General features: G+C 38.4%; 2 protein-coding genes across 2 annotated transcripts; one reads left to right on the top strand and one right to left on the bottom strand.

The window, feature by feature from the left end:
• The first annotated feature begins 4,505 nt into the window (after positions 1–4,505).
• Positions 4,506–6,322, top strand: LOC118752076 (putative nuclease HARBI1). Its single transcript, XM_036486926.1, has 4 exons — positions 4,506–5,100; positions 5,159–5,491; positions 5,556–5,700; positions 5,774–6,322. Exons 1-4 carry the CDS (start codon positions 4,873–4,875, stop codon positions 6,154–6,156), a joined length of 1,089 nt encoding a protein of 362 aa, XP_036342819.1. The 5' UTR covers positions 4,506–4,872; the 3' UTR covers positions 6,157–6,322.
• Positions 6,323–6,719: 397 nt separating this feature from the next.
• On the bottom strand, positions 6,720–8,268 carry LOC118752075. Its single transcript, XM_036486925.1, has 6 exons — positions 7,975–8,268; positions 7,694–7,910; positions 7,447–7,635; positions 7,171–7,386; positions 7,038–7,099; positions 6,720–6,982 (listed from the first exon to the last, which is right to left on the bottom strand). The coding sequence occupies exons 2-5, from the start codon at positions 7,907–7,909 to the stop codon at positions 7,064–7,066; spliced, it is 657 nt and encodes a 218-aa protein (XP_036342818.1). The 5' UTR covers position 7,910; positions 7,975–8,268; the 3' UTR covers positions 6,720–6,982; positions 7,038–7,063.
• Positions 8,269–22,812: the final 14,544 nt, after the last annotated feature.

Raw genomic sequence — 22,812 nt, 5'->3', positions numbered from 1 at the left:
CCTTATTATAGTTTATAGACATATAAACTCACTTGCCCTACTGCTGCTGGTGCCGCGTGCCGTTTTGATTGGGCACATCCGTTCCGCGTATGTGAGGTTGCATAGATTATTTTCTAGAGATTAAGAACACTCATATTTCAAAATGGTTGTATTTTTTATAAAGCAATCGCATTTCTGTTGTTCACAATTGTTGTTTGAGATTGAGGCATAAATGCAGTTGGGCTCCAATCTCAAATAAAAAAAAAATTTTGGAATCGGTAGATATGATTGAGCTGAGTATAACGGTATACTTGTTTTTTTGTGCAAACAACAACTACAAGAATTATCAAAGCTTAAAGTTCAAAATAAGCAATTTTTGAAATCAAGATTTCTAAAAAACGAATGAATGGATTTAATAGGAAATTTGATTCCCTTTAATTTGGTATACGTACTTTATATATATGTTGTATAGTTCTTACAAAAATTGAATTAATGTAAAATAATTATAAAAAAAAGCTTACAAACCCTAAGTGCGGCCGACGCCGCCTACGCAGAAAGGTGTTCTCTGCAAAAGGTGTTCAGTGCCTTTTCTTCGCAACACAGAAAGAGAATTCTACTTTGAGAGGGTTATAATCCCTAAGTGCGGCCGAAGACCGCCTATGTTGAAAGGTGTTCTCTGCAAAAGTTGTTCAGTGCCTTTTCTTCGCAACACAGAAAGAGAATTCTTCTTTATGAGGGTTATAATCCCTAAGTGCGGCCGAAGGCCGCCTACGCAGAAAGGTGTTCTCTGCAAAATGTGATTTTTTTATAATTATTTTACATTAATTAAATTTTTGTAAGAACTATACAACATATATATAAAGTACGTATACCAAATTAAAGGGAATCAAATTTCCTATTAAATGAGATCAATATTTTCAAGATCCGTTTTTAAGAAATCTTGATTTCAAAAGTTGCTTATTTTGAACTTTAACCTTTGATCATTTTTGTTGTTGTTGTTTGCCCAAAAAAAGAAGTATACCGTTATACTCAGCTCAATCATCTCTATCGATTCCAATATTTTTTTTTTTTGAGATTTGCAGCCGAACTGCATTTGTTCCGAGATTGAAAATGAGAATGTGTGCGAGTTTGAGATTTAAATTTTTAAATTGTATTGTTGGCAAACGACGGACTGCCTCCCAATGGTTTTACCTTGTTATATTTTTATCATGTTGAAAACCATGATTCATTAATACAAGGTTAGATAATTATTTACCTTGTTTATATGGCATCAAACGCGGTATCGAATTGACTCGTGTCGGTGTGGCTCGTTTGAAATACAAGTGTTTATATGCAACAAAAGAAATGAGTCGATCGAACACGCTTTCAAACAGAGTTCATCCCAATGCAACATTTTTAATACATGTGTCAATTCTTAAAAATAATAAACGTGGAAAAATAATAATTAAAGACTCAAACAGCCTTGTAAAAATGAGATTAGCTATTAATTTTATAACAAAGCTTATCCTAATTGTAATTTCAAGAACTATCCAAATGTTTTACTTCATACAGAGATGCATGAAACAACCGTGTGGCCAAATCGCGTGCTTATATGCACTCTTAACACGATTCAACAACTCTTAACTCGCATTCAAAATGTGATTTATGGTGGCACGGTTAAAAGTTTCAATTCGATTCAAGAATGTGTTTACATGTGTGTGTCCAAATAACATGGTTTGACTTAGAACGAATTGAAGCATCATATAAACATTTACGAAGGACGGAGAAAGGGGAAGAATTAAATCTCTTGGTGCGAAAATGGTATTAGAAAGTACGCAAAGTAGGCGATTAGTAGTGAAATTCTAATGTATTTGCAGGAAATCTGGCATTTTAAACGAAATATTGAACGTAATATTGATATATCTACGTGAATTACGTAATTTATGTGCTATTTAGCTGTATAAAAACTGCAAAAAGGCTCAAAATTAAAATAAAACTACTATGAGATTTATATAACTTCCAATTTAAAAACAATTTATGTTTTCATCAGTTAAATATGCGTCACATGCATACACAATTAAACATATTGCACAAAAGCTTATACTTCTATTTCACACCAAAGCTACACTTTTTTCAAGTAAATTTGCAAAGAAGCAACACGGTGCCACCAGGGATGCCGTTTGGATCTAAATAGATCCAATTGAATACATTTTTAGACGAATTTTTGCGGGATACTTATTTTTTCCGGTCAGTATAAATGTGGACACTTTTTTCAATATTTTTTTTTTTTTCAAAATTTTATATTTCCTATAAAGTTTTTTTCGTTCAAAAATCGATTTTCATTAAAGATGGTAGAAAGCATTACGTTTTATAAACGTATAAAGAATCGCTACTGAAAACTATGTTCACATTACCAACATAAAATACTTAGTTTCGTTTAAAATACCTCACGCGTTCATACACGCGATTCTGTATTTGTCTTGACAGCTTTGTAGCAACCCTGTGTTATTGTTTATTTAACCAAAAGAGATCGCGAATGTGAGTAATTGCGTATATTTTTATATTCTGAGTTGTTTGTGGTAATTTTTTAGATTTTAGATGAGTGATCAAAAGAGAAAGCTTCTGGAAATATTTTACAAACTACCACGCGCGATTATTAAAAACAAAAACGTCCAAACACAATGACATATCAGTTATGGGACAATACTTTTTTCGATTATTATCGATAAAATTAGAGCCGACACTGATTTGTTCGTGATTTGGTTCTTGGTTTAAGATAAACTACGTACTTTCAACTTAATTTACTGAGAGACTTTACAAGGCGAAATTACTTAGTTTGTACTTAATTTATGCGTAAATTAAGATTGACCTCTAAATTACGCTAATGGGAACATAGTTTAAGCGTGAAATTAAAGAATTTTATTTTTTGTGAACGAAGCAATGGACATATGAAGAGATCTCACCAAAATAGGTATACGCGCAATTGCTTTAATTAGCTTAAAAGGATGCTTTAAGCAAGATCTTAATAAACATATCGTCGTTTAAAGTACAAAACCGCGTATCAACAAAATGCAAAACCTCGTATCAAGATAATGCAAAACCTCGTATGTGACGTTGCATAAATTATTTTCTAGAGAGTAAAAACACTTATATTTCAAAATGGTTCTTTTTTTATAAAGCAATCGCACTTCTGGCTAGTATATTTCAGGACGAATGGATAAAGCGAAGCGCACATTGGCGCGATTCTGTCGTTGCGAATACGTTGCGAATTCGGCTGTTAACTTCGAATCCGCAAACGTGCGCACACTTGAGCGATTTTTTCGCGTCGATTTCCGATGTACAATTCACTCAATTTTCCCTTTATTTCGTGTATTTTCGCACTCGGCGTGCCCAAATCGTACAAAATACTATTATTACGAACGTTTTTATTAGTTTTTGTACATTACACGTTTTTTTTTCTTTGCCTTTATTGCTGTGACACCTTTCTTCTTCTTCTTTGACGCCTTCAAAACGCTGCAAGCCGCGTTTCGAACGCGTCAATAGAGAAGAACATTGAATGTTCGAAAAATTTGCAGCGACGGAATCGTGCAAGTGTGCGCTAGCGCATTAAAATGTATGGGTAGCATTGTTGTAATTTTTGGGCTTGCGGATTCGCAACGACAGAATCGCGCCAATGTGCGCTTCGCTTAAGGATTGAGCCAAGAGCTTGTGTGAGCAAATCCAATTTTTGGCAGCAAACGTCAGTTACGCGGTTATGCAGATTGACGACACGCGGTTTTGTACTTTAAACGACGATATATATAAAGTAAATTATACTCTTTCTGTAGTAATCTCTTTCATATCACATATTTTCATTTGTTAATTTAAAAAGAAAGAAGATTTCAATGTAGTTTAAAAAACTAAATTTGATTTATTTAAGGAAACTTTTATGATTTTACTGAAAAAATTTTGGTTATTTGCGCATATTGAGAGAGGTAACCAGATTCCTCTTTTAATGTGTGCAAATTTGGACGCCGTGTAATAAAATTAATCATTGCCTGTTTACTTTTACACATAAAATGTTTAAAATAAAGTAATGTTTATTATTAGTAGGAAATCTATTTGTAGTTTGAAAATTTTTGCAATTTTAAATATTCTATATATGTGTATTTATGTGCATATTTTAATGATCTCAAGTTCAAAATCAAATACTGAACATCCTATACGTATATTTATAGAGATTCTTGTTGAAATATAGATACTTTTCAGTAGTAGTTTTACATGCTCTTTTTAGAGTGTACTTGCTATTTATTATGTTTACTTTGCAAAATACTTATGCACAAAAAATGTACTTTATAAATTGAAATTACAAATGTTTGATTTTATGCACATGTATTCCAAGGCCTTAGGATGGGTTAAATTATGTATTTTTCATGAAAAAGTTTGGTTTTCTTACAAATTATGAGATGTATATGTAAAAAAACAAAATTGGATACATTTGGATACATTTTTGGCTCGGTCAGGGATACATTTTCTTGAGACGGCGCGGCAACACTGGGTGACACTGCTAAGGGAGCGGTGCGAGAGAGACAACTGTCAGTTTATCGAACCTTGTATTATTGAATCATGGCTAAAAACTATAAAGCCTGTAGTGGGATTCGCCATTCTATTTTAACGATTATGGAATCGTTAAGAAAACTTAACGACGATTTTAACGATTTGACAATTCGCTAAACATATTTTAACGATATTCGCTATCGCTTGATCAGCTGTTGTCGTTAACTACTCGATTACTCGTTAAGTAAACGACGAATATTTTGAAGTTGTTAGCGGCATCGACAAAAGAAAATTTGATATTTCATTTGAGTTAAAATAAAATAATATAGATCGCGAATTTACTTAAGTAATATATAAAAGAAAAACTTTTTGTTAAAAATGGCATTTGAGTATTTGGCATACGTTTTATCCCAAGATGAGGAGATAATAAGCTCTTCATCAGTGGATAGACGTTTGCTTCGAGAAGTGGACAACCCTTTCGACTTGGCTGCAACTGAGTTTCGTAACCTTTACCGATTAACCCCAGACTTGGTTGAAGATATTGTTTCCCACCTTGATAGCCAATTAAGGGGTCGAAGAATAACTGCGATAACGACAGAGAAACAGGTAAATAATGTAATTTTCAAGTATTTTTAAATTTTAAATGATTTTGTAAATTTTAAAGGTTCTAACTGCCTTGCGATTCTTCGCAACTGGCTGTTATCAACGTCCAGTCGGAGAGCAATGGGGGATATCCATGAGCCAGTCGTCCGTAAGTCGCTGTATACATCGCGTAACGGATGCAATAAACCGCACCATGTTTTTGGCAAAGGTTAGGTTTCCAATGACCCAAATAGAGCGGCAAGCTGCAAAAGAAATTTTCGCCTCAGCATCCGCACCATTTGTAGGAGGTACTATTGGGGCTATCGATTGCACTCATGTGTCAATCATGAGCCCAAAGCATCATGAAGAAGCGTATGTCAACCACCATGGATACCATTCTATCAATGTGCAAATGGTAAGAGTAAAATTTGCTCAAGGGTTAAACTACTGAGTATTAATTTTATTTTATACAAATATAGATATGTGATCCAAATCTAAAGATTTTGGCTGTCAATGCTAAATACCCAGGAGCGCGACACGATTCATTTATTTGGAGCTCCTCTGCAGTCCGGAGAGTTATGCAGCGAAGTTTTGAAAATGGAAACCATAACGTGTTTTTGATTGGTAACTTTTTAAATCCACTGAAACTTATTTATTAAAATCAATTTAATTGAAAATGTCCAATATATATTTGCAGGTGACTCAGGATATCCTTTGGAGCCGTGGTTGATGACTCCTCTACCAAACCAACCAGAAGGGAGTCCTAAATTCCGCTACAATGAGGCATTGTGCAAAGCTCGAAACCCAGTCGAGAGACTTTTTGGCGTTCTCAAAGGAACTTGGCGATGCTTATCTCAGCAAATGACTCTTTTGTATGATCCTGGATTTACTGGAAAAGTAGTAAATGCTTGCACAGTGTTGCATAACTTGCGATTGGGTGACCAAACATACGATCCCGAGACTGAGTTCCTAGAGCCAAGGACACATAGCAGTAATGTAAATCAAAACGCGCCGTCTTCAACAGCAAAACGCGTCCAAGACCGGCTAATTGCAAATTATTTTACAAGAATAAAACGTTGATTAATAAAAATTCAGAAGGAGTACAATAAAATTATTTTGGCATTTTATTAAACATTTTTATGTACATAAATAAAAACTCAGTCTTATTTTGTCTTTAATTTGAGTAAATTTTTTTTAAGTCTAGAATTATATATATAAATATTCATTAAATATAGGGTTCATCAAAAGACAGATCTCAGTATGTAATCACAGATCAGTTTCTATAATATGATATGGTGTGGCACGTTCAAGTTACAGGCGCATCACAAAATTAAAACAAAAATTCACAAAATTAAATTTCATTACTTATTGTATATAAGAAATATATGTGGTATATCTTACATGCAGTAAGTACAGTATACCTCTCTATCAACTAAATTTGTAAACATTGAATTCATTTGAAAATCAAAAGAACTTCAAATAACTCGCTTATTAAAAACAAATAAAGATCAATTCAAATATGTAAAAATTCATCTTCGAATATCTTTAAAAGTTATTCTAAATGTAAAAAGTTACCTTCATGATATGTCGAATTAAAACTTAACTCTAACATAAATACAAAAAAAAGGAACTTCATGCTCTATCAAATGAAAACTTAACTCTAACATAAATATAAAAACAAAAAAGAACTTCAACTTATATTTAAAACGCTTAAAACTAATATAAATATTAAAACAAAAAATACTTCAAAAACTACATATTTACACAATATTTACATGCGGTAGATAGCGTTTCTTAAATTATTAAAGGCATCCGCACATGCCTTTAAACCTTCCCCCATTGTGGTCATAGCTTCGGCCAACGATTTCGCTACCTGCACACTCGCCGTACTTGTTTCAGCTAACAACTGTTGAAAGGGCATACGAATGTAATACTATTTTTTAGTATATACAAAAAATTACCTTCAAAGCATCTGCTTGTCTACTTGCTATTTGTACATTCGCTGCACTCGACTCTGCAAAACCTGTTGAAAAAGAACCGAAAAAACTATGTCATGATATTTTACTTATGTAAAGTTACAAATAAGTAAATTACTTTTAAGGCATTTGCTTGGGTCTGAGCGATTTCCAAAAACGATTTTTGGGCCTCGGTACCACCGTCCACACGCCTTCTTTTGGCTCCTCTACGTGGCGTTTTTCCTGCAGGAGTTACAGGAGTCGATGTGCACATCTCAATGCTCACTTCGTGAGAAATAGATGGCATCTCGATGATTACACTTTCATCACCCTCTTCCATACGCAGTTGGAGTTCCTAATGATGAGAAGAATTGTTAACTGCTGTGCTATTCATAACTATTTATTTGCTTTTTACCTCTTCCACTGGCACACTTTCAGCAACAGTTTCATGGCCCTGCACATAGTCGCTACCGACAAGAGCAATCACACGCCTCTCAAGCTCAGTGGGTGGCTCTTCATTAATGGGATTGTTTCCCGTCATTGCCTGCTTTCGTTTCCTATCACGCACCTTAATGCTAGTACGGCTCTTCAAATCCCTCCATACCTATTTGCAAAACAAAATTTTAAACGTGGTATTAAATTACTAAACAACTTTTACATACTGTGCGCCATTGGTCGACGTTCTTCACCGAACCACCAAGGCTATTCAGCATTGACGCTAGTTCACTCCACTTCTTGTCGCAGTCCGATTTTCCATGAAGCTTCTGGAACCTTGATCCTGCCAATCCCGGCGTTTCCGTCAAAAAGTCCACCATGCGACTTAGTTGTTCTGCTGTGGTCCGGCTTCTCTTTTGAATATTGGGTACTGACGAAGCCATTCTATAATATGCGAAAATGGTTATGTCTAATAATACAAAATAAATAAACGTTTTATTTTACTTACTTTTTGTAAAAGTATATTAAAATATTCAGAAATCTATGTGTATACCACTTTGCAAGCAAAGAATTTATTTGTTTTTCGTCATTCTTCTTTGTGCTTTTCGCATTTTTTGACGTTTCGTTAAGCTGTGATGCCACCTTTCTTGTATTGAAATAAAAAGAAAATGTCAGCTGTTTAGTGTCGTTAAAAAAGAGTTACCGAATAACACAATCGTTACTGCAAACCACAAAAATCGTTATATTAGACCTCGACAAATCGTATCGTTAAAAGTTAGTGAATTGCACTACTGGTCTTCATTAGGACATATTTGACGACAAATGTTGTCAAAATAATGAAAACGGGTTATCATCCGGTGTCGTTTGCGTTTGTTGTCATATATCGCCACGCACGCTCATATAAAATGACATCCAAATGAAAACGGCCCTCGCCGCTGATGTGGCAGCATTTGACAACGAAAATGTATTTGCCAACATGTTCGCAATTTTGATTTCGTTTGCCATACGAACAGCTGATTCTAGCTACTAGCTACAATACGGACCGTTTAGCTACAAAAAAAACCAAAAATACAGATCGATAGAACTTTTCACGCTGACCATACCCAAATTATTTGGGGCAAGTAAAAAACAAAGAAAATATAACAGGTTAAACTTCAACTTTCCTATTTCATATATGTTAAATATCTCGGAAACGACTTGACCGATGAGAAAAGTATTGAATCCAATTCAAAGATAATTCTAATAGCTTTTTTACGACGTATTTACTATAACCATTTTTTAAAACAAATTTTTGGTAAACGATATTTAAGGAAAATATATATAGTACTAGCTTACCCGGCGAACTTCGTCCCGCCCAAAATTAATTTCTTTTATTGAAATATTTGGTCCAACGTTTTCGCCAGCAATTCACGTTCACGTTTGGTTTTGTGGTCGACAGAAGGCTATCCTCCATTACCGTCTTAAATAACCTGATGAAGAAGAAGTCCTCGCGGCTCGATAGTGAATCGTTCTTGAATCTGTATAGTCTAGTTGGTGGCAATTTCCAAACTGGTGAGTATCATTGATCCACATTCTGTTTAGTCAACGTAAAGCAAGCACCGCAGGGTCAAGGTGCAGGAATGGTATTTTCAGGGATTGAAGTCAGAAGTCCAAGCCTTAATTTAAGCCTAAGTGGAATTTTGATAATTGCGGTAGGTACTCAAACTTCCCAAAATCAGTTTTTCCTGTTCAAAAAATAACTATAAGTGACCATTAAGCAAAGGTGCAGGAATTTGCACGGATAGTAGCCGAGATTTTCTTTCTTTAATCTAAACCTAAGTGGGAGGTTCTACCACCCTCTGTTTCTTTGCTAAAGCTTCTCAAATATTGCAAAATCGCGATTCTTTGACACTGACCTTGTTTTTCTTAAAATCTGGAGCTGACGGAAACTTTATGCTTACGTCAAAAACAGCGTTAACATTAGCTGCTTCAAATTTGTTTCTATTTTTGTTGGCGTGTGTAATAACTATTGTTAAATAGCCAATACCCGCATGTTTGCGGCGCCTTCAAACACCTTTCGAACTGTAAAACAATGACTGAATTCTATTCTACGCATATCTATAATACGAGTATCGAATTACAAGCAAATCAGACCATAAATAAGAATTTTTGGAATAGATCGGTCCCTGGTCCAACTATCAGAAAAAGAGTATCCAATATTTTAACCCTGACAATAAGCTACCTACGTGCCAAGTTTCAAGCAAATAGCACCATAAATAAAATTTTTTCCAATAGATCGGTATCTGGACCACCTATCAGGAAAAGTATCCTATATTTTAACCCTGAAAATACGCTACGTACGTGCCAAATTTCAAGCAAATCGGACCATAAATAAGACTTTTTCGAATAGATCGGTCCCTGGCCCACTTAACGGGAAAAATGGATCCTATATGCTAATTTAGGCAAAAGGCTACCTACGTATCAAATGCATTTTTTAGCGTAGCTCGACCCCTGCCCCACGTATCGGAAAAATTAAAACTTTGTGCACTCCTTAACACCTTTCCAAAAAAGCAGCAACCATTCGAATCGGTTATGAAACACATTTAGGAGAAAATTGTTCCCAATTGATTCATGTTCACAATGAATTTCACAATTATCCGAAATTTTCCAAGCTTCACAACGAATTTGCCACCTTAACATTGTCCAAAATCATCAAATCATGCGATAAAATACAAAATTTCGTCGAAAAAAATTCAAATATTTCGCGGTCTTCTGGATTTTTCCGATTTTTCCAGAATTTTCTATTTTACCATTCGAAAGCCAGCCCGAAGTAAATGCGCAAAAAGTTCCATACAAAAAAAAAACAATTTTCGATTTTTCCAATTTCCCGACTTTCCCGGAAAGTTTTCCAAAAATTTTCTATCGTAAAAACCGTCTGGAAATTGCGAGCAACTAAAAGAAAAATTTTGCTAAATCGGCCCAACTGTTCTCAATTGATGAATTACTATACATTTTTCACACCATTTTTATATACATAGATATACGTATTTAATACATACATACATTCTTGCCACTGCTAATCACATGAATAAAAATCCTAAAAACGAAAATGTGACTGCAATATTTCTTGTTTAAAATGTTTTATGTTGGGCTTGCTACTCTTTCCATTGCACCACAACTAATTGGTCGGAACGATTAAGTTGGTGTACATCTTCATGTACATATTTCAAGCGAGCCCTACTATTTAAATAGGCGGCCGATAAATTCTGTGGTATGTTCCATGTGTTGCAATATCCACGGAAGCAGCAGTTATGAAGAAAATGATTTAAAAATATTAGAAAAATTCTCTACTTATATGTTTGGCTTTCATTTGTTTTATTTTTCCAACGTCAAAAGCTGGACTTTTTTGAAAAAGTTAGTACAACAAAAAATACGAAACACGTTTTCTGTCAGATAGCTAACATGGCGGATAAGAAGAAGAAGTGAAACTACCCGGAAAAAAAGAATCTTATAACCTAATCTAGGCAAAAAGCTAACTACGGACCAAATTTTAAGCAAATCGGACCATAACTACGATTTTTTTCGAATAGATCGGGCCCTGGTCCACTTCCCGGAAAAAATATCCTATATGCTAATCTGGGAAAAAACCTACCTACGCACCAAATTTTAAGCAAATCGGATGATAAATACGATTTTCTCGAATAGATCGGTCCCTGGTCCACTTCCCGGAAAAAAGCGTCCTATGTGCTAATCTAGGCAAAAAGTTACCTAGGTACCAAATTTTAAGCAAATCGGACCATATATACGATTTTTTCGAATAGATCAGTCCCTGGTCCACTTCCCGGAAATAAGGATCCTATATGCTAACATAGGCAAAAAGCTACGTACCTACCAAATTTTAAGCAAATCGGACCATAAATACGATTTTTTCGAATAGATCGGTCTCTGGTCCACCGGAGGGTTTTCGTAAAAACCTTCTCCTTGTAATTACGAACAACTGAAAAAAAATAGCCAAATCGGCCCAACCGTTCTCAATTGGTGAATTACTATACATTTTTCACACCATTTTTATATAGGTAGATTTCGATTTTTTCGACTATCGTTAAATTTTTCCCTATATCAAACCTTTCTATATAATATAAATTTCTGTAGCATTATTATGCAATTTTCTTCAAAAAAGGTAATTTAATGAAAAAACTAAATTTTTTGGTTTTTTTTTGTATTTCTGACTCAAAAATATATAAAATCAGAAAAATTATGTACATCAACTTAAAGATAAACTAATCATCTTTATTTTGACATCATTAGTTGTTTAATCGGTTATGTAGTTCATAAGCTATTGATGTTTCAAAATATCGAAAAATGTAACTTAACCTACTATATCTTCTTAATTTTTTACTTGCGCTAAATAATTTTGGTAAGGTTAAAATCAGCATGAAGAGTTCTATCCAATTACATTTTTGGTTTGTCTATAGCTAAACGGTCGGTATTTTACACTTTTTGTCAAAGTTAAGTAATGAAAACGGAATGTCAATCATCTGACACCGACAGTCTTTGACATGCACTGCGGTATCGACATTTGGTCAGTTTTTAAAATGTAATGAAAACGCATTTCACATCAAATGAACAGCTGTCAGATGAAGGCAGATTTTGATGTCAGTGATTTTGACCCAATAAAAACCAGCCTTAAGGCTCCGGCAGCTAAAAACCATGGTGGAATAATACCAGGTGAAGTCATAAGAGCGAGAAGGAAGATTTGACACTACCTTATTGGAAGTGTTCGCCCCTTAGATTTTTTGAAAGGGTAAAGGCCAGAAATATTATAAATAATTACCCTTTTTGACTACAAAAGGAGTAATAATTTGAAGTTTTTTATTTAATACATATACATACATAATATTAAAAATTACTTTTGAAATATCCCTATTTGAAAACTAAAAGAGCCATTTTAATTACTACTACTACTACTACTACTTACTAAAAATTACTTTTGAAATATCCCTATTTGAAAACTAAAAGAGCCATTTTAATTAACTGCTGTAGAGGCTAAACAATTTTGTGGATTACGCTTGTCTTTAATATTGAAAGACAAACACTAACAATACCAAAGAGCTTTAAGGCTTTACAGCCAATGTAACCCAGATTGAGAAGTGTCTATATCATTCTACAGGAAAGGTCCCCCTACGGTTTCAAAACATCATGTTCATGTCGCACAAACTGCTATGTTTAGGCAGACAAATATGTTAAAATGGGGAAATTAGTAAAAAGATTTTTCATAAATAATATTTCAAGGCCGCAGCGACAAATGCACACAAAAATCTTTCCCCTTATTCTAAATTCGTAGCTACGCTATGAAACACCCATATACTGCAACCCTTGCGGAAACATGTGCAGCACTGCCAGCTATCAGTTGTTTTTCGAAGTAATCTGAATGAAGGAAAACAAAGTGGGAAGGAATTAAAAAACACTCATTAAGTGCTTATTTATAGAAAAATTGTTGATTTTACATATTTTGAAGGAAACGAGGGATTCTATTGCTTTTGCAATTGTAGCAGCGGAGTAAGAGCGCGCTATGGGAATGATTTCACAAAGATATGCGGAGCTGTCGGGCATAGTGACCATAGGCGCATCTATGTCAGCTTATGGTTGAATTGTTGAAACACAAGTCAGAACTCCTCCTATGCCTGAAGAACTGGTTCTCAAACCCGTTAATGCAATAACAGCTTCTTCCAAGCCATTGAAAACATGCACTTTGTTAGGTCCACCACCTGTTGCGATTGCTTGTGCCTTCGGCCGAGCTTAGGGATTATAACCCTTACTAAGTAGAATTCTCCTTTCTGTGTTGCCGGAGAAGACGGGCTTCCGCATATCAAAGGTATACAACACTTCTTGTGCATATCACTCCGGCTACGCCATCCACAGTATTTTTGCGCAGAACCCACGTCAAAATTTGCAAAAAAGTGCATAGTGCAAACCGAATTTATTAATAAACTAGTGGTCGGAAATTCGATACATTTATTTTAAATACTATTTTAATCCTTTGGTTACACGTGATGTTAAAGCTTTCGGATTCGGGTTATGCTTTTGAACAAAACAACCGAAAATTATTGTACAAATAACTAAACCGGACCCAAGTTTCTCGATAAGGGGCAACAAATATTCTTTTTTACTAGTTTATATAAAGCAGTGGATAAAAATATACGTATATGCGAACAGCAAATTTATCTGTTTAAATGAACACCACTACTATTTCCTGCAAACACACATCGCTTTACATCTTTTATCTCGCCTCCGACACAGAATTAAAATTACGCAAAAAAGCAACCTCGTTCGTTTTTAGGCATGCCATTGTTACGAATTTCGAAAGATCGAAGATACGATTCGGATTGCAGCATACTATTTCTACGATTCAAAAATCCGAATACGAAAGAGTTGCAGAATAGGAGTGTTAATAAAAGTAGCCAGTGCAATAACAATCAAAAGTGACAGTGACGTACAAATCGATGTCTTGAGGCAAAAACACTTTTCAAAATGGTGAAATTAGTAAAAAAATTTTGCACAAAGAATACTTCCAAGGACACGCCGACGGATGCATAGGCAAATCTTGATAGTTTTATGAAGAGATGAAATTATATACAAAAAATCAGCAACGTGAATACAAAAATGCAACACGTGAATGGTTATAAGGTTTAAATTATTAAATTTAAATAGGGTAAAGACTCCATCCTTTGATGGCACTATTCCTTTCCAGGTCTTCAAGCTCCAGTTTGAGCAGACAGCTACAAAACATCACTGGAGCATGGAGGATAAATCCGCTGATCTGTTCGTTGCATTAAAAGGACCTGCAGCGGAAATCTTGCAGACTATTCCTGACTGTGAAAGGAACAATTACGATGCATTGATGGGGGCCGTGGAAAGACGCTATGGTAGCGAGCACAGGCGACAGATCTACTAGATGGAGCTGGAGAACCGCTGCCAAAGATCCAGAGGTTCATCAACGGAATGTGGGACGTACGCGAATCCAAAGCCCACATTTGCTGAAACTGTCTCGTATGCTCAGACACGTGAAACGGCAGCACTCCTAAGTAGACCAGCCGACAAAGCCCATCGAGTGGAAGTGGACACACCGGACGAGACAAAGGAAATGCTGAAGAAGCTAATCCAACTGCTGGGCGAGAAAAAGCATGGATCTGGCAAATGTTTTAAATGTGGAAAGCCAGGCCACTTCGTCCGCGATTGCAGCGCAAGTTCCAGTGCGCTCAACAGTCCAGCAGTAAGTAAACGCAGGGCTTAGGAAGGCGGATCTAACTCCAGTCAGTCGTTAAACTAAAACGAGCCAGCAGGAAAGGCCGCGTGCTGGCTCCAGTTGTTGAGGGGCCCATAATCTCCGTCTCACAAATTGGCCGCAATGCGAGCAAACTCACTATTGGTGGATGTGTGAATGGGCAGGAGCGAGTGCTGACAGTGGATACTTGAGCGTCACATTCCATTATTCGACCTGATGTGGCTACTTTTTATGTTAAGCCACTACCTGGAGCAAAGCTGCAGACTGCAACTGGTGAGCGAACCCAAGTGTTAGGAGAAGGTAATGATCGACGGGTTGGCCTCGTACACGAAGTTTATTGTGGCAGACATTGTGGATGAAGTCATCATCGGCGTGGATTTCCTACTTGGGCAAGGCATGAATATTGACCTCCAGGGAATGATCCTAACCTATGGCGAGAGGAAAGTGCCACTTAGGGTTGGTTACGAGAACCAGTGCTGCAGCAGACGGTTGGTCTTATACGAAGTGCCGAAGATTCCACCAGAAACGGAAGTGGTTAATTGGGCAGAGGTTGACAGTGATGGAGACGAAATGGTTTCGTCAGGAGAAGGAAGTGGTTCGCAGGAAAAGCGTGACGGCAGTGACAGCAGTGAAGAAGAGGTCGCAACAAGGAAGTGGTCATGGCGAGCCAGGCAGTGTTTCCGGCAGCAGGAAAGCCACTGAACCACGTTGCAATGGTGATACGCCGGTGGCTGGAAACGGAAGCGGCTGTGGAAGCAGTAGCCGCGCTTTGAAGTGTCCTGAAAAAGGTGGTCGGCAAAGGCGAGCAGTTAAGCAGGAAGCCAAGGTTGAGATTATACACGTCCGGTCAATGAAGTTAGCATCGGCGGAAGAGCGAGATACGAAACGAAGGCGGAAGTTTCAGCGTAAGGATCCGGATGTAGCAAGATGTGCTAAAGGCAGTGCAGCACGAAGGCGGGAGTCTGGGTGTCATGGGCAGATGATGCGGCATAGATCTGGCGAAAAGGGTACCCACGAGAAGAGACATGGTCTGGTCACCACCAGTGGCCGGCAGAAGCACGACCATGTGAGATGGTGCACTCCCGGAGAGAAGCCGGAAGCAATGTCCAGTAACGCATTGTGGTTGTACATGTCGCAGCAGAAGAAAAGCTTCACCTCCAAGCAAAGACGTGTCTGGAAAGATCCGTTTAAGATTGCCAAACGGCTGAAGGACGCAGTGCATCGAATCCAGACAATGGGGAGACCGAGGACCAAGATGAAAGTGGTCCACTTGGAAAGACTTGCAGCGTTTGGAACCGCAAGTGTGTCTGATCGGGACGATCAGACTTAGGTGGAGGGCAGTGTGGCGAATACTGCGGCAACGCGAAGCGAACAACGAGAAATAGACAGAATGTTCGAGGAATGACGTAGAATGTTCCACAAAGAGAAACGTCAAGTTGGATGAACACTGCGAACAGCGAGAGAAAGAGAATGAGCGATGAACTTCAGAATATTCTAGAGTTGCCATGAGTGCGAGCGCAGGTAAATAAGAGCCACGACACAGCGGAGTGAGAGAGTTACAAGTCAGGTACAAGTAAAGTGAGTTGCGAATAAGCAAGCTATAAGTTTAATTGTGTTCACAAGTTTTGTAAAGCGTTGTAATTTCTTTAACGAGTATTGTAAAGTGTTTTTACGGTATTAGCGAGTATTGTAAATTGTTTGTTGTACAATAAAGTTAATTGTACTACAATTTGGTCATCGTGAGCATTTATTTAACAGACCAGCGATACGAGCTGAACGATATTTGGGAAATCCCTGAAGGTTTCAAGGAAAATCTTAACAATACTTACTCATATCGAACTCATTGTAAATACTTATGTCATGTGAAGAAAAACAGAATCGGTCCGACCAAAACTTACCGAAAAAGAAGCCACAAGTTTGTTCGAGTACTTTCGGCCAAAACCTACTTAAAGAGAAGCCGTAAATCTTGCAAAATTTTAATAATTGACTAGTACGGGAAAGCAGGAATTAACACTTTCTTTATTAGCCAACTTAACGTGGTGCCAAAACCACAACAGCATGATTCATATATTGTCAGAACCGAAATTCAGAATTTTTGGAAAAGCAAGTAATACTTTAATCGCGTACTCGATACACACCTAAGTACTTGCGGCAAGGATTATAGTACAAAAAGTACTCAGTACTTGAAGAAAGTATCGAGTAATTAGTTGTAGTTACTCGTATCGGAACAACAGTAACCAGGAGAACTCTGAACTGAATTTAGCTATACAAGTATTTGGGCTCGGGTTAAATTTGGAAAATTTTAGTATGAGTGGGGTGAGGGGGGGGTAGAATAGAACCCCCTGTTTTCAAAAATACCCCCCTTTTTTTCTGGCAACCCTATAGTTTTTATATAGTTTGTTGGTAAAGTTTTCGTATAAACGATGAATAAGATAGCAAAATAACATCAAACTTGTGCTGCCAGACAGGAATTTTGAATAATAAAAGCGGATTTTTAATTCGGAATTTTCACTTAGTAGAATCCTCCTTTCCGTGTTGCCGAAGAAGAGGGGCTGAACACATTTTGCAGGGAACACCTTTCTGCGTAGGGGGCCTTCGGCCGCACTTAGGGTTTATAACCCTTATGTGTCAGTTTGCAACCATGTGTTATTGTAAATATGGGTGCAACTTAATGTAGTCTACAAGTTAATAAAAGTGATTTATATACAAGATAAAAAGATAAAATAAAATAAAAGTGTGTAAACTATTAGGAGAGGCTGCATTTCTTTATTCATTCTGAACGTTTGGAATAAACTTTTTTGTTTACTTATTCTTTAGAACGTTCCTGATGATATGTTAACGTATTGTTACGATTATCCTAGAAACCTTGTAGAATTTCCCAAATATCTTACGGCTCGTATCGCTGGATTGTTAAATAAATGCTCACGATGATCAAATTGGAGTACAATTAACTTTATTGTACAATAAACAATTTACAATACTCGCTAATACAGTAAAAACACTTTACAATACTCGTTAAAGCCATTACAACGCTTTACAAAACTTTTTAACACAATTAAACTTGCTTATTCGCAACTCACTTTACTTGTAGCTTGCTGACTTGTAACTCTCTCACTCCGCTGTGTCGTGGCTCTTATATACCTGCGCTCGCACTCATGGCAACTGTAGAATGTTCTGAAGTTTATCGCTCATTCTCTTTCTCTCGCTGTTCGCAGTGTTCATCCAACTTGACCTTTCTCTTTGTGGAACATTCTACTTCATTCCTCGTACATTCTGCCTGTTTCTCGTTGCTTCCCGTTGCCGCAGTATTTGCCACACTGCCCTCCACCTAAGTCTGATCGTCCCGGTCAGACACACTCGCTGTTCCAAACGCTGCAAGCCTTTCCAAGTGGACCACCTTCATCTTGTTTCTTGGTCTCCCAACGGTCTGGATTCGATACGCTACGTCATTCAGCCGTTTGGCGAGCTTATACGGACCTTCCCAGTTGCACTGTAGGTTTGGGGACAAACCTTTCTTCCGTTGTGGATTGTACAGCAACACTAAATCTCTCTCTGGGTTCCCTCGGAGTTCATTGCCTTATCATACCTGGCCTTCATCTTGTCACTCATAATTTGAGTTCGCTGTCTCACAAAAGCCTGTATCTCTTTCAGCTCCTCTTCCAGGATGTTGGACGTCTCTCCCATAATTCTCCTTGCATCGCCCGTTACTCCAAACTTCAGGTCACTAGGCAAACGGAGCTGCCGAAGATTACCCTTGCAGGAGTTTTACCCGTTGTTTCATGCACTGCTGACCGGTATCCTATCAGGAACATGGGTATGCGGACATCCCAATCTTTCTGATTCTTGTCCACGACCTTCCGCAAATGCTCTTCCAGGGTTCGGTTGAACCGTTCCACCATGCCATCTGATTGGGCATGAAGAGCCGTTGTTTCGAGTTTTCCGGATACCCAGCATCTGGCACATCTCTTGAAACACCGCCGATTCAAAATTTCTTCCCTGGTCAGAGTGCAGCTCTATAGGTACACCGTATCTCGCAACCCAATTGTAGGTGAATACCTCTGCTACTGTTTTAGCTTCCGGCCATTTGCTAGAGTAGTCCATAACCACAAGGACGTATTTGTTTCCCTGAGCACTCATAGGAAATGGACCAGCTACATCCATGGAAATCAGCTCGAGTGCACCTGAGTTATACTGCTTCATCTGGCCATGACTTCTGGATTTCGGCCCTTTAGCTGCAATACACTCTGCGCAGTTAGCAATCCACTCTGCGACCGATTGCCGACAACCAACCCATTAGAACCTCTGCTTGATCTTCTCCAGGGTTTTCGTGATTCCCAAGTGCCCTCCACTAGGACCATTGTGGAATTCCTTGAGTACATCTGGAATTCTTACCATTGGAACTACTATTAGGTTGCGGGAGCACTGACCATCTTCGCTTTCCCATACCCTATGCAAACAGCCAGATATTAATTTTAAGCTATTCCATTGTGCCCAGTACGCCTTTGCGATGGGGCTTTCTGCTGCCATTTGCTCCTTAGTTGGCCTTATGTCTACCTCCAGTCCATGCATCAAAAGCTCCTGATCTGGATCTTCCTGCTGACACTTTCGAAGTTGTTCTTTCTTCCACTCTTCCGCTGGTGTTATTGTCGTTAGCTGGACGTCTATAATGTCCTCTTTGCCCTCAGCTTTTGAGCAGTGTTTACATTCCAGGCTAATGGTCGACGGGACATGGCATCAGCATTTCCGTGGACACTGCCCTTGCGGTGCTCAATAGCGAAGTCATAACTTTGCAGTCTCTCAATCCACCGAGCTAGCTGTCCTTCCGGATTCTTAAACTGTAGTAGCCACTTCAGCGCTGTATGGTCCGTTCGAACTCGGAAACGTTGCCCATAGAGGTACTTGTGCAAATGTTTGACGCACTCCACCAACGCTAGTAGTTCTCTCCGAGTTACGCAGTAGTTCCTCTCTGGTTTTCCAATCGACCGGCTATAGTAGGCAACTACCTTCTCCTGCCCATCAATTACCTGCGACAGTACGCCTCCTATGGCATAACCACTAGCATCCGTATCCAAAATAAACGTTGCACCTGGAACGGGATACGCTAGCATCCGTGCAGTACATAGCCGTTCCTTCAGAGCTTGGAAAGCCTCCTCCTGTTCGTTGTTCCACTCAAAGGCTCTATTCTTCCTAGTGAGCTCATGAAGGCTATTAGCAACGCTGTCGAAATTCGGAACAAATCGGCGGTAGTAGGTGCATAGCCCAAGAAAACTTCGTAGTTCATGCAGGTCCCTGGGTCTTGGCCAATCCTTTACTGCTTCTACCTTTTCCTTCGCAGTAAAGACGCCCTCCGTTGTCACCTTGTGCCCTAAGTAGTTCACCTCCTTCTTGAACAGTTAGCACTTTTTAGGACTTAGCTTCAGACCAGCGCCAGCTATCCTCTGGAAAACTTCCTCCGAATTCTTCAGGTGGTCCTCGAAGCTTTTACCCAACACAATAATGTCGTCTAGATACACCAAACATGTTCTCCAATGCAGTCCCTTAAGCACATGGTCCTTACGTCTTTCAAAAGTGGCAGGAGCGTTGCATAATCCAAAGGGCATCACCGTGAATTGCCAAAGACCATCTCCAACGCTGAAAGCTGTCTTCTCCTTGTACTCGTCACTTACCTCCACTTGCCACCTTGCTCCAGGTAATGGCCTTACCTCTTTAGTGACCAAATCAGATCGATTGATGGAATGTGATGCGCCCGTATCCACAGTTAGTACTCGCTCATGTCCGTCCACATATCCACCAACCGTAACGTTGCTCGCTTTTCTGCCAATTGACCAAAATGACGGGGATTATGAGGCATTCAATTGCGTGAGCCAGCGCGCGCCCCTTGCTGCTGGCTCGTTTTAGTTTAACGACTGATTGGGGTTGGATTCGTCTCCTTCAGCCCTGCGTTTGCGTCCTGCTGAATTGTTGAGCGCACTGGAACTTTCCCTGAAATCGCGGGCGAAGTGGCCTGGCTTTCCACATTTAAAACGTTTGCCAGAGCCATGCTTTTTCCCGCCCAGCAGTTGGATTAGCTTCTTCAGCATTTCCTTTGCATCCTGTGCTTCCAGTTGGGATGACATCTGCGCTGATACCGCTGAGGATATACGTGTTTCCAGCGCTTGTATCTGCGATGAAATATCTGACGACAACTGCGACCTTTGTGGTTCAAGCTGTGCTTCCAGCTGGGACGACAGCTGTGATGACATCTGAGATATGGCGGCTAATAATGTGTTCATGTCCATACCTGTTGATGACGATGCCTTCTGCTCCCATAGCCTCTCGCAGCCGTGATAGTAACTCCATTTTTCTTCCGGAGGTTGCTAAATTTCGTTTCTCCAACTCCTGCTTGAGTTCCTCAATCTTTAGATCCTGAATTTTTGCCATTTTCGGAAGTTTCTCTTCTGGGATTTATTTAACAATCCCACTATCTTACGGCTCGTATCGCCGGATTGTTAAATAAATGCTCACGATGCCCATATTGTAGTACAATTAACTTTATTATACAACAAACAATTTACAATACTCGCTAATACAGTAAAAACACTTTACAATACTCGTTAAAGCAATTACAACGCTTTAAAAAACTTTTTAACACAATTAAACTTGCTTATTCGCAATTCACTTTACTTGTAGCTTGCTGACTTGTAACTCCCTCACTCCTCTGTATGGTGGCTCTTATATACCTGCGCTCGCACTCATGAAAAGTCTAGAATGTTCTGAAGTTTATCGCTCATTCTCTTTCTTTCGCTGTTCGCAGTGTTTATCCAACTTGACGTTTCTCTTTGTGGAACATTCTACTTCATTCCTCGTACATTCTGCCTGTTTCTCGTTGTACACTTCGCGTTGCCGCAGTATTCACCACAGTATATTTCATACGCATGCTGTTTATTCCGGCTGTGTGATTATCCGGAATGCTACGTTTCTTTAGCCAGAGTGTTATGTGCATTTATATATATGAAATTATGTGGCAAAAGCACTCTTTGATAAGGAATTCAAGTGGAATGACTTAAGAAATTTTAACAACAAATAACTTATAAGCAATTATATTCAGAAAAAAATTCAGCTTTTTTTGTATGCCGTAGGGGAAACCCGAGTTTCCGTTGCGGCTTCGACGTGGTTCGAGCTATCACGAATCAGTGTCCCCCATGTGTATTACCTTATGTACTGCTTCGTGGAAAATTTTAACCGTGAAACAGTCTGACGGCAGGACTTCTGCAACTCCCTAATCTACCACAATTACTGACTGGTATAGCTACTGCCGCGGGCGGTGGTGATATACCATTTGGACCACCAAGATTTCACCGGGATAGATGAGAGCAAATTTGGTAAACGAAAGTTTAACAAATGTATGCTTTATCTGATTTCCTCCGAAAGTTTTAGTTTTAACATTTTATTTTATTTTACTTTTAGGCAGGCGGACGGAGGGTCATTGGGAACAAGTGTAAAATAAGGCCCGTTTTTCAAAAATTCCCCCTTTGCCACTCCATAGCACCTGCAATATAAGTTTGCACCAAAAAATTTTAATACCATTAAAATCAGAAATAAAAATATAGTTTTAAAAACTAAAATCTCCCTATTATAATTGCCATTCGTACTGTCATCAGGTATGTAACTTGTGAATAGAAATCGCTGCATCTTTGAGGCGCATCAATATTACATAGTTACATCCCGAGTTAATAAAAGGAAGGTAAAAAGGGCGGACCACGCACACTTTTTAGTTTTTTTCTAGCTTAACGGGCCGTATTCTGAACTTATGCACATAATCGCACAAGTGCAGAATAGGGCCCGTTTTTCGAAAATTCCCACTTTGCTCCTCCATAGCCCCGTAAATATACATAAGCTTGCACCAAAAAATGTTTATACCATTAAAATCAGAAGAAAAGGGCGGACCACGTCCCACTTGATTTAGCGTTGTTTCGCCATATAAAATAAGGTTTTTTGCATGGGTGTGAAAGGTCGTGTTATAGTTAGCTTAACGCGATTTCAAATGCAAATACCGATTCATATATATACTCGGAAAGTGAATTTTGCTAAATAGCAAAGTGA

Source organism: Rhagoletis pomonella, unplaced genomic scaffold (genome assembly GCF_013731165.1).
Source record: "Rhagoletis pomonella isolate Grant_MI unplaced genomic scaffold, Rhpom_1.0 Rhpom_scaffold_01219, whole genome shotgun sequence".
In the NCBI taxonomy this organism is placed as follows: Eukaryota; Metazoa; Arthropoda; class Insecta; order Diptera; family Tephritidae; genus Rhagoletis; species Rhagoletis pomonella.
Note: the sequence above shows the minus strand (reverse complement) of the source record. Positions and strands in the feature narration are given on the sequence as shown.

What these genes read in the sequence shown, in the direction of transcription:
- LOC118752075 (XM_036486925.1), bottom strand. Translation starts at nt 7,909, where the DNA reads ATGGCTTCGTCAGTACCCAATATTCAAAAGAGAAGCCGGACCACAGCA. An exon ending in ACGTCGACCAATGGCGCACA is followed by an intron (nt 7,636 to 7,693) that starts GTATGTAAAAGT and finishes TTTTGCAAATAG; the next exon opens with GTATGGAGGGATTTGAAGAG. An exon ending in AAAGTGTGCCAGTGGAAGAG is followed by an intron (nt 7,387 to 7,446) that starts GTAAAAAGCAAA and finishes TCTCATCATTAG; the next exon opens with GAACTCCAACTGCGTATGGA.
- LOC118752076 (XM_036486926.1), top strand. Translation starts at nt 4,873, where the DNA reads ATGGCATTTGAGTATTTGGCATACGTTTTATCCCAAGATGAGGAGATA. An exon ending in CGATAACGACAGAGAAACAG is followed by an intron (nt 5,101 to 5,158) that starts GTAAATAATGTA and finishes TAAATTTTAAAG; the next exon opens with GTTCTAACTGCCTTGCGATT. An exon ending in CCATAACGTGTTTTTGATTG is followed by an intron (nt 5,701 to 5,773) that starts GTAACTTTTTAA and finishes ATATATTTGCAG; the next exon opens with GTGACTCAGGATATCCTTTG.